Genomic DNA, 12,214 nt, shown 5'->3' with positions numbered 1-12,214 from the left:
GTACTTTTTTATCCTATCCCGACATCTGAAAGCCTCAACCCCAATCACCGACCTGCACACAGAGAACATGGCAGTTTCAAGAAAAACGACGGTTGCAGATTGCTACTTACCCGATGAGTGCTGGGAGGCAGTGTTCGGTTGCCTCGAAGACGACCGCTACTTGGAGCATCTCTCTCTCGTTTCCAAACAGTGTCTCACCGTAAGCAACGGTTTCCGATCATCCCTCACTATCTGTGATCTAACCCTTCCTTTCCTCCCCCGCCTCCTCCACAGATTTCCCAACCTCACATCCCTCGACCTTTCGCAATTTCACGGTGATCTCGACAACCTTCTCACCCAGCTATCACTTTTTTCCTCCTTAGACCTTATATCGCTCAACCTCTCCAACGGATCCGCGATTCCCGTCAATGGCCTGCAAGCTTTGAAGAAAACTTTGATCTCTCTCAAATGCTCCAGGATGGTTCGTCTCGGAAAAACCAACCTGCCGCTCATCCTCAATTCTTTTCCTTTACTGCAAGAACTCGACCTCAGTTTCCCAAATTGTTATGTTGAACTTGAATTGAATGAGTTGTCTTTGTCCCTTCCCAACCTCCGTAAGATTAATCTCTCTGGTCATGATATGTCAGATCAATCACTTTTTTATTTGTGCAAAAACTGTGAGTTTCTCCAAGAGATTGTTATGATACGCGTATATCACATAACTGTTGCCGGAGTTGCTTCTGCAATCTGCCAGAGACCAAGTTTGAGGTGTTTGTCTTTTACCATCACACAATCGGCGCAATTAGCGTTAGAACGGCTTCGTTCCCTTTTCACTGCCTCCTTGTTCAGTTTGAAGGGTTTAACTTGTCTTGATTTGTCATTTTCGTGTGTCCCGGATAAGCTCTTCTTCTCTCTTGCAGAGGAATGTCCTCCATTGACGAGGCTTGGCCTCCAAGGTTGCATTGGATATAGTTATGCTGGAATATTTCGTTTGTTATCTAAGTGTAAATCTTTTCAGCATTTGAATCTTCAAAATGCCGAGTTTCTGAATGATCAGCATGTCGCTCGGTTGTCTCACTTTCTTGGCGATTTGATTTCTATAAACGTTGGTTTTTGTAATAAGCTCACAGAATCAGCATTGTTTGCACTAGCTAAAAATTGTCCTCTACTCACCAATATCAATATGGAGGAAACTTGTATTGGGAAAATGGGTTTGGAGAATCCGAATTCTTCAATGGATTTCGTTGTAAGCCCTCAAGTGAAATCTCTTCATTTGAAGGGCAATGCATGGTTGAGGGACAAAAGCATTCAAATATTTGCTTCCTTTTTCCCGAATTTGGAGCTGCTTGATTTGAGCTCTTGTAATGGTATATGTGACAGACTTGAAGTTTTAAGAAGAGGCTGTAATATTAGACATTTGAGCTTAGCCTCCTTTTTCGGAGCTAAGCTACTTGAGATGAACTTTGTAGTCCCCAAATTAGAGGTATTGAACTTGTCCCGGTCTTCAACGGATGATGGTGCACTCTATGCAATTTCAATGAGCTGTTGTGGCCTGTTGCAACTGGACCTGGAAAATTGTTATGATGTCACAGAGAAGGGAGTGAGGCAAGTTGTAGAAAAATGTGTAAAGCTGAGAGAGATCAATTTGGGGGGTTGTCAAAATGTTGCTGGCAATTTTGTTTCTGTGGTGGTACTTTCAAGGCGATCGTTGAGAAAGATAACACTTCCCCCTTTTTATCATCCCAGTGATCGCGAAAGGGAACTCTTCTTGCATCATGGATGCCTTGTTTGCTAGTATTCCGGAAGTTCCCTGCCGAAGTATGAAATGTAAGATTTTATGTTTGAAAGTTACTTCTTTGAGATATTCTTTAAATGCCAATTTATCTTTGATGTATTTGCTTGCATGATAACTGCCTAAGGAATTGTGTTAAATAGGTCAGGCCGAACGGAGCTTTATAAGGCTTGAGGCTGACCTATTATAAAAAATTTAGACCTGAGCCTAGCCTTTAGCCTGCAACAGGCCAATTTTCAAGGTCAGGCCTTTTTGAAGGCTTGTCAAACCTGAAGCCTGTTTAAAAGTCTACTTTATGTTAAGGCCTAAGCTCACCTCTTCTCCTAAACAGAACATTTTTTATTAAGTTTGGGAGATGATCTTGTCAAATAAGCAAGCTGTAAACCTAAAATTGTTGTAGAAAATAAGTAGTTCAAATGATTATGGTCATAGTTAAAAGAGCCGAGAGGAGAAAATGGATTGTGGGATTTCTAAGCAGTGCAACTATCTTCTAAAATTTACTAATATTTAAAGTGTTTTCTTTTAATATAATAATTATTAATGTATTATATGGTAACATAAAATTTCATTTTTATTGAAAACATTAGTTACATATAGGTATTGAAAAAATTTCTGCAAATTTGGCCCAAATATGTAGATATTTCATAGTTACATAGAGGTATTGAAAATATTAGTAGAAAATTTTGAAATCTCTACGCAACAAAGAATTCAAAATTTTCTACAAATTTGGCCCAAATATGTAGAGATTTGATCTTTTATTCATATGTTTGTCATTTCAATTCATTCAAAAACTCCAATTATGACTTCGTTTATACTAATTTTCTTTGATTATGCTATGTAATCTTAAAATAGGATCTTATATAAAAATTTACACACAACCTTTGAACTTTTTTCTTATGTTGAGATGGGTAATGGATTCTCTCAATTGGAATTCTCTCGTTTTCTCAATTGTTACATCTACACCATTAAACATAAGATAGAGAAAGAAATATAAAATTATAAAGAAAAAAGATATTGAATGTATGATTGAGATGCAACAAATGATTTTTTTTTTAGAGAATTACACTTGAAAGAATCTATTTCTGTTGAGATGGGGACATTTTTTTATGCGCAGGAGTAAAATACAACTACCCAATTTTTCAAGGATATCTAGAATTTACCACACATTTATGTAAATAATATTCCCCTAGTTATATATGATTTCTATGAAATTTAATTCCAATAATAATTTTTGAAATCTTACCTTCAGTTTTGAAATCTTACCTTCAGTGTTAGTCGGCATGATTTTGATAAAGTGATATAAAAATAGATAACTTCTTTTTTAATTTTTTTTTATGTTTCATCACAAATTCTTATGACAAACATTTTGGTTGATGTTTATTTTAAGAATGAAAGTACTATGACTCGGGGATTGGTTGCCTAACAACATCATCAATCGTTTTCTCGTTATGCTTCCCCCAAGCCATGAAAAAGGTGATGATAAACATCTTTGGAGTGGTTACCAGGGAGGTGTCTTCACCATCTCTTCAGCTTACAGTCTGTTACGTGGTTTTAATGATGATGCTTTGGATGATGGTTGGTCGAAAATTTGGAGTCTCAAGGTTCCTGAACGTGTCCAGAGCTTCATTTGGTTGGTAAAACATGACAGGATAATTACAGATTATATGAAGAGCAAGATGTTGATATGAGAACATTGGTGTTCAGAGGATGATGGTTGGTCGAAAATTTGGAGTCTCAAGGTTCCTGAACGTGTCCAGAGCTTCATTTGGTTGGTAAAACATGACAGGATAATTACAGATTACATGAAGAGCAAGATGTTGATAGGAGAACATTGGTGTATAGATGATGTTGCAACAACGATTCATGTGTTTGTGAGATTGCCCTCTGGCAAAAGTGATTTGGTGTAACGTTTTGAGATTGGATGTGCTTGATCAATTTTTTAATACTAGTTTGAAGGATTGGATTTATTTGAATCTTTATCATGATCTAGGCAAAGAGCAGGAGCTTGACTGGACGTGTTTCTAGGCAACAAGCTGCCATTTTCTATGGAAGTGGAGGAATAAAGAGGACCACAACGCTGATTTTGTACGAGCTCTATAACCTTAGTGTTTTGTCCAGCGATGGGTTAGATACTACAAGCAAGCTGATAGGAACAATGTGGTAAATGTTAATATTCAAAGAGTAGAAGTTCTAATTGCATGGTGGAAGCCTGCAGAGGGTTGGGTCCGCTTAAATACAGACGGATCAAGTTGAGGCGATTACAAGGGAGGGTGTGGTGGATTCTTGAGAGGAGTAGATGGTATTTGGATGGGGGGTTTCTCAGAATTTGGGGCAGTGTAGTGCCTACATATTAGAGTTGTGGGGTTATTGGAAGGTCTTCGTCTCACTTGGGCGATTGGAAATTTATAATCTGTCAATCAAAAAGTGATATGTTACAAAATTGTATGTATTTATTTATTTATTAAAAAAAAAAATCAGTTATTTGATATATTATACATAGATGTGAAATGTTTAATTTTACAATCACTTTGGTTTTCCCATCAAAAAAGAAAATCACTTTGGTTTTTTTTTTTTTTTTTTTCGGTTGCAAAATTTACTTTGTATTATACATTTAATGGTTTAGATCTTCAATGGAGGTGAAGTGACAGGAGGGAATCTCTTTCCCTCCGGGGAACAGATCCTCTCCAGTGAAGGGAATCTCTTCCCCTCCGAGAATCATATTTAGTTGTGTATGTTGAATATTGCTTCCGCACTTGTTATGTTGAATTGAATACTTACTCCTTTCCCTTGAATGTCATTGATCTTTTGTCTAGCTTTTGTACCAAAGATAGCTTCGTACTGGTTCTGTTCTGGTTCTATTGATCATTCGTCTTGTTCTTGACTGCTTCATTATGGTGTTGTTGACCTTGTTCTTCCTACCAAAAGATGATTTTCATTGCTTTGTTCTTTGTTTATGTTTCACTCTATTTCCAGACTGTGAGTGACCGGACTATTGATTCAAAGTTGCTTTTGTATTTTTATCACATTTGTGATTTACCTGATTTACTGGATGATGGTTCACTAGAGAATGTTGTTATCTGACTCGTTGCCTATTTATTGGTCGTTTTAGCTCGAGAATAACATTTTCAATCAAAACCAAAACATCAAGGGAAGACTGTCTTCACGGAGGTAAATGTATTTTATCCTATTAAGTATATAAACACAATAAAACAATGCAAGGATTATTTTACAGCGATAGACATCAAGGTTCATGAATCCTGATGTAAGGAAACCAATTTGAACATGGCTACACTCAATCTCTCAATCCAACCATAGGAACACTCAATCTCAGCATCCCAATAGTCAGCAGCAGAATGAGCCATTTCATATCAGAGTTACAAGAACCATCAAGAAGAGGTTTAGAAGGATGTTTACTATAATCAAAAGACATAATCCTCATCTCTAATAGTTTTAGTAGCAATAGTTTAGAAGGACGCTACATTCAGCAACTCATGCCTCCCTTCCAATCTCATCTCCCATCACCTTGCTAACAACTAACTAACTGTTATAGACCAAACCTAAGATGGGCAGGAAGTGAATGCAGCCCTTTCTGATAGAACTCAGAAAATTCAAGGTAACACTGAATTATTGAACTGGAAAATAGTGAGCTAGAAGCTCTAAAATGGTGAAAAGGAAAATGAAAGGCTTAAACCAGAGTTCTATGAGCTCCTAGACCAGAGAGAACTTCTCTTTTAAGAAACTCTTAACAACTTTCTGAATTGACTCTATAACGATCCATGTTAACCTCCTTATGTCGTATCCATTATCATCATAAAGAACCACCAAGCTAGGGTGTCCTAAGTCATTGTACCCACTAAAATATCAATTCCATGGTTAATTAATTGGTTGATACACAATCCAATCTTCAATTAGTCGGTACTTCATATACATACACACCTGTGAAGCCCGATACTTCAAAAATTGTGGAAGCAACTGGAAATGTCCATTCCCCTACTGATACGTCCCGGTAAGCGTATCATAGAAGTGTCGGCTAATTAATATTTATTTTTTTGAAAAAAATGACCGGTGCGTGTCGGACACGGCTAACTTATACTTCGATACAGATAACTTATACTCCGGCACCGATACTTTTGTCTTACATATTCCTTTTAAAAAAAAATAAGAAATAAAAATACAGAAAGACCGGCAGCGCTGTCAAAAACATATTGTCTCTTCTGACCACAAAAAAAATAGGGTTCCTTGTCACCACTATGTTTGTCTTCTCTCTGATGCTATCTTCTTATGATGACAAACCTTTTGCTTTTTTCCATTAGAGTTTAATTTTATGCATTATCTCCACTATGGTTTATTACTAAGCATCAAGGCAGCTTTAATTGTAATTTATTAGTCATTCATCCCTTTATTTATAGCCCGAAAAGAGCTATAATAAGTCATTAATGGAAAGATATGTCAATTCTGGCTACTCTATGATGACCACAATCTGTAACTAACCTGAAGTATCAACTGTGTTCCAAACTTATTTGTTACAGTAGAGATCAAAAGTGATGGACATGTATTTGTTCAAAGAAAACCTTAATGAGTGTGTACGGGGTTACCTATGAATTTGCTTGAAAACTTATCTGGACAGGACTATAGTAACTTAATAGTATAAATACTACAGGGACCTTTTTTAAAAGTGATGATCTGTTTAACAAAGATGCATGATGAAGAAAAAGGGGGAAAAGGAAGCCATTGCTTGAAGGAAGAAGTGATTCTTCCAGTCAACCATAATTTCTCACGCACTTTTACAGTCTGCAATGTAAGTATCCTGGTTTATACTTCAAGAGGTGAAAATGTTGGAAGTATAATTCAGTTTGTTAGAGTAGTTTAGTTAGTTGAAAAAGTTAGTTACTCAAGTTGTTATGAGATAACTTGCTTGTGAAATAACAGTGTAACATCCCCGTTAATTGAAGTTCTTTTCAGAAAATCAGTTAAAAAAATAATTCTATTTTGAAAATATACCATCCCCATTTTCTCTTTTCTAAGAATTTTTTTTTTACATTTAGTTTCATAACTTGTGTCTCAATGGTACAAATTAGCTTTTCCCAGATTATAAAGAATCAAAAACTAAAAAGAGAAAGAATATGTTACAATGGACCGGCCACTAAAAGGTACATCCAGTTTTACTAAGTTGGACCTCTAATTTATGGGAGACTCAAATTTTTAGTTATATGGCAATTTATGGACCAAGTTTGAGGCCACTGTCTATGGCAATTTCGACGGTTTCAATCCATATCTTTGGTGATGTCCCTTCCGCACCACTCGTTGGGGTCCTTCAGGTTGCACCTAATTTCCTGATATTTTTGTTGTCATACATGAATTTTGTAAGATGATTCACTTATAGTGCTCTAGTGAAGTTCATCTTACCTACTCTGGAGTCTGGCCTTTTTAGTATGGTCTGTAATCAGACACGAGTTTTGCCTTTTCTATTGACGTTTGTATGTTCAATCGGATGTAAGTTGTAGGATACATGATACACATGGTTTAATTTCTCATAGTATTGTTGTTTTAGCCGTGTCATTGTCTACTTAACTTTCCCATTGATGTGAAGGAGTTCAAGTCTTAGTTTGCTAAACTAGAAGATAACTAGTAATGTGCCCTTTAAAGATATATTGCAAGATGTTTGAAAAATTAGTGGCAAGAACAAAACAGATTTCTGTTTTGCATATTGATGTGGCCATCATGAAGATTTGCTGGCTTAAATATTCTGTGGCAATATCCAGCCTTTTGCCTTTTTTTTGTTTTAATTTTATTTTTAATTTTATGCATTATCTCAACTCTAAGCACCTCAGTTTTCCTGCACAGGATCATATTAACGACTGGAGGAAAACATCTATTTGTCTAACATCAATTTTCTTTCTTGCTGCTGGAGTATGGTTCATAGGTAAGCGTCACACAGCTTTACACGTAATTTACTAGTTATTCATTTCTTTCTTTATATCACGAGGGGAGCTGTAAGTTATTAATGACGGAAATGCCAACCCTGGCTACTCATCGGTGATCTCATTATGTAATTAACCTGAAGTTTGAACTTTTTCCCAAACCTAATGTGTTCTAGTAGAGATCAAAAGGGATGTGCAGGTATTTGTTCAATAAGAACCTTAATGACAGTACCCCTAACTGGATATACAAAGAAAGTTTTACTATTGAAAGTTGATATATACATACCTGGATTATTTATAGTTACTTAATCATATAAATTCTACAGGAACCTTTTTGAAAAGTGATGATCTCTTTAACAAACATGATGAAGAAGATGAATCCACCGCAACTCTAAGAGGGGTAAGGAAGCCATTGGTTGAAGGAAGCATTGATGCTTCCAGTCAAGCCTAATTTCTCACGCACTTTTATTGCTTATGTTATGCTTACAATTTGCAAATGAAAGTATCCTGGTTTATCTTTCAAGCGGTAAAAATCAGTAGCATATTTTCTCTAATAATCAGTCATATAGAAAATGGTGGGTGGTACTTTTGATACTAGACCTTGCACCCGTGCTGCCGCACGGGTCATATTGACGGCAAACAAAACAATAAATTATATTGTAAATAATAATCTGATTAATCTGTACCAAAAAAAAAATCTGATTAATCCAAATACAATGTTAAAAAAAAATAATACACATAAAAAGAGGGAACAATTGAAAAAGATAATAAAATGCAATTTATCAGCTACTTATGCAACTTCAAAATTGTACGGAGACGAAACTAATACGATTTTTTTTTTTTTTACAATTGATGTTTAAACATTCTGAAACATTTGTTATATGCTACATTAGTAGTTGTATTGATGCAATCAACGTACAATTTTTAACATTCTAGGCATAGACTTTCTCCTCCTGATATCACCTTTTCCTCAAGAATATCTACCCAACTTTGTAATTATCAACTGAGTACCATTACATAGGCTAGCAGTAAAGTCCAAATATCACATTAACATTATATGAACTCCAACTTTCAATTTTAATTTGTGATTTGAAAGACCAAAAAAATTAATTGTGTTCAAAAATTTAGACGTATGAACATCATCTGGCCTATTGACCATTGAAGTGTGAGCAAGGAGAATCGCAACTTAAAAAATGGTTAATCAAACATAGAAACAACTCCAATGGAGCTACATTTGTATACTCACGTACATTAAAATCACTTTAAAATACATGACACATACACTCTTGCCATACTATATAACTCAAGAGAGGCTAAAAATCTATTTTGGTATGAGCTTTCTTATACTAAAATAAAAGCATCAGTACACCAAAATCACATACAAAATCACACTATCAATCTCTTTAGGATCTCAAGCATCTAACTTAGTGATGAAATAAATAGTAGCTTGCCATAGCTAAATAATTTTTTGTAGGCATGAACTCCAAGCTTCTTGCCTTTCTTTTTAACAATGCTTAAGCAGTACAACTCCAAGATACAACTCCATTCAATCGTCGACACTTACTTTTTCTCACAGCCACGTCAATTCGAAATTCATGTACACATAGTTCTGAACTAACACAAAAAAAAACAATGGAGTTGCATCACATGACTGTTGCAAAACACACTTTATGCAGAAAAATTACAACAGGAATCAACAGGGTTAGCAACACAAAAAATCCTTTACCGCCAAAGATTAATAAATAACCACCATCACTATAGCACTCCAAGTTGCATCAAAATTAATAAGCAACAACGCCTTTAGTATATTTTTCATAACACAACAGTATAAGATGTGAACACCTATCTAGTGGACTATCTAGTGGATCAATGTTTGCTCTCCCTCCTAAAAACAAATGTTTGCTCTCCCATTTTGTGTACATAATTACAAAACATGTGGTAAAAGAGATAAAAAAAACATTTCAAATTATCAAAAGAGACAGAAAGATACATCATACATCAGCCTTTTCTAAGGAGTACATGAGCAACTTTATGTCAATGCTTCCGTGAGGCTTAAAATGTACTAAAATTTTCAAAGTTGAAATAAACAAAGTAAGATTCAATAAAATCAAAGAATTGCTACAAAAGGAAAGAGTAAAATAATAGGTAGCATAGAATGGTAGAATATAACATAATCCCTACTTAGACATACATTGTGAAAAACATAGTAGTTTCAAATCAAATTTTCACTTTCTCTGTAATCCATATTTCATATCATGTCATTACAATTAGTCCCAAAACACTATACTAATCAACACCTGATGAAGTATTAATCAAGTATACCATTCTCATTGAAATAATAACCTCAAAATACATATCAAAATTGAAAGCAAGTGATAAGAAGGTTCAAATGATTTTGAATATGAGGAAAAAAGAATGAAATCAATAATTATTTTCAGCCACACAAAAAAAGATGATAGACAACAACATCAATATTAAAATCCACTTCAAATATATATTGAATAGAAAGCAGAGAAAGCACTTACCTAAAAAAATGTCAATATTTCACATGAAGCTTGAAACATAGTGTGCAAAATCGTACTGTTATGTGAGTGCTAGCTCCATACTTTAGTCCTCATAAGTCATGCACCCATCCGCTGAAACTGCTGCTATGCACAAATGAACCTTTTAAAATAGCACAACACATAGGCTTCACTTAGTTCTCACGACCTTTTAAACTGCTTCAGCAGGAGTTTTGGTTATCATCTGGTCAACCACATGAACTACACTTTGAAGCTCCTCCCATATGGCTTTGTACACCATCATTTTCCTATTCGCAGCTGATTTTCCCTCAACGGTTGCAGATACAACATCAATACTGCAAAAGATAACTCCAAATTAGACATATCAAACAATCTATACATTGTAGAGTCCAAAACACAGCAATTAATTCAGAACATTGATTTGTGCTTCAAATATAACTTTTTCATTAGCTTTGATGGCCAATAAGAACCCTCTTGTGCTCATAGAATTAGATCAATACATACTTGTTTTGTCTAATTGTCCCACTTTATGAAAGAAAACTATCAAAACCTTATCCAAGCACAATGTACTTCCAAGAAAGAAGCTACTGACACAATTTTGGTCCTAAATTCTTTTTCCTAATACTGTGATTTGAAACCACTTATATTTTTTTAATATATATAAGCATGTCATTATGAAGTTATGATTGCCAAGTTTGGTCAAACTAAGTGGTGGGTTGGATAACTTAGACTATGCACCTCATTTTCAAAAGTCATTTATAGATTTTCAAGTTCTCTATTCATGTTCTATTTCTAAGGGGGTTCATATTTCTGATGGAGAATTAGATAGATGTATTAGTTTATTGAACTATAGCCTCCTATCACTTTGTTGTCATTTAGTTTCTCTGTTTTGGCTTCATCACAGTTTTTCTTTAACCCAAATTTTGACAAAAAAATCGTTTTCTCACTTCAACACCAAATTACACAGAATTTTAACAACAATACACATCAAACTGGAACAAATTACCTTTGTATCCATGATAACCATTTCAAGCTCCTCGTTTACCTTGGCATTGGCCACATTCCGTACATCAAGAACACAAACAGAAAGCCTATATGTCTCCTTAGAATCTTTTAAATTTTTTGATTGAGTCAATTGAAATACCCATTTATACCCATTTTCTGCACAAAAATAATCATATACGATGTAATTTGAAATGAACATGGGTCTCGCAAGTTTTTAAATGAAAAAGGGAATGGAAAAGTTGAAATGGATTTTGCAGCAAAAGGGATTCGAAAATTTGAAAATCGGATTCAGTAAAGGGATTTTCTGCAAAGTTGAAATGGAGAATCAAAACTAACTCAGAAGGGAATCGATCCACAACCTTTGAATGAGAAAGGAGTTGAAATGGTTCTATCGCAAAAGGAAATAGAAAACTTTCAATTCCGATTCGCATAAGAAGAAATCGAAAGCTTTTAAAACATACCCAGATTCAGAAATCAATTTGGAACTCAATGATGTGCAGAAAAATGTGACAGACAAACAACTGCATTCAACGATACAAACAAAATGGTTGATTATCAACTTTACATGAATCTGTCAACATTACAACAATCGCAGTTGAAAGAAAAACACATAAGAGCATAGCATAGAAATTGGAAGGGGAAACAAAAACAGAACATACGGTTTGGAAATCGTATGGAGCAAGACATAGGTAGAAGGAATGAATGATATAAAGGACAGAGACGGCAGTGTATCCCATCTTCTTCTGCACCGTCTGAGTTGAGAGAGAGGACACAACTATATGTAGATAGATAATGTAACACCCCGTTTTCCCAACATAAAAATTCCACATAAAATCAGAGTATTTAAATCACAAACGGAATGTCACATGCTTCTTGAAAATCATAAATAGATAATAATAATTATCTTTCAAAATTTCAACATCATAAAATCTGAAACTCCGCAGCGGAAAATAGTTCAACATTATAAAATCTTGGCACGCATGTCTCATCAAAAT

The 12,214-nt window shown here is 34.9% G+C and overlaps 1 protein-coding gene and 1 long non-coding RNA gene across 9 annotated transcripts; one reads left to right on the top strand and one right to left on the bottom strand.

Moving 5' to 3' along the window:
* LOC146920791 (uncharacterized) lies at positions 1-7,930 on the top strand. Of its 3 annotated transcripts, none has more exons than XM_085714232.1 (2): positions 1-1,806; positions 3,159-4,261. In XM_085714232.1, the coding sequence occupies exon 1, from the start codon at positions 68-70 to the stop codon at positions 1,772-1,774; it is 1,707 nt and encodes a 568-aa protein (XP_085570358.1). In that variant the 5' UTR covers positions 1-67; the 3' UTR covers positions 1,775-1,806; positions 3,159-4,261. The 3 variants fall into 3 exon arrangements, with proteins under 3 accessions (XP_085570358.1, XP_085570360.1, XP_085570359.1); XM_085714234.1 differs by lacking the exon at positions 3,159-4,261 and adding an exon at positions 7,616-7,930 and having other exon boundaries at positions 2-1,806; XM_085714233.1 differs by having other exon boundaries at positions 2-1,806; positions 3,167-4,261.
* A 960-nt stretch (positions 7,931-8,890) lies between these two features.
* On the bottom strand, positions 8,891-12,006 carry LOC146920790 (uncharacterized). 6 transcript variants are annotated; one of them, XR_015011918.1, is made up of 5 exons: positions 11,879-12,005; positions 11,681-11,740; positions 11,221-11,375; positions 10,218-10,549; positions 8,891-9,301 (listed from the first exon to the last, which is right to left on the bottom strand). It is a non-coding gene; the product is annotated as an uncharacterized LOC146920790 (long non-coding RNA). The 6 variants fall into 6 exon arrangements; XR_015011919.1 differs by having other exon boundaries at positions 11,579-12,006; XR_015011917.1 differs by having other exon boundaries at positions 11,681-12,006.
* Positions 12,007-12,214: the final 208 nt, after the last annotated feature.

This window comes from Medicago sativa, chromosome 5 (assembly GCF_051527215.1).
Source record: "Medicago sativa cultivar Bolivia chromosome 5, Bolivia_mono, whole genome shotgun sequence".
NCBI classification, from domain to species: Eukaryota; Viridiplantae; Streptophyta; class Magnoliopsida; order Fabales; family Fabaceae; genus Medicago; species Medicago sativa.
This window is presented reverse-complemented; position numbering and strand designations above follow the sequence as displayed.

Coding starts and splice junctions, on each gene's coding strand:
- LOC146920791 (XM_085714234.1), top strand. CDS start 68: ATGGCAGTTTCAAGAAAAACGACGGTTGCAGATTGCTACTTACCCGAT.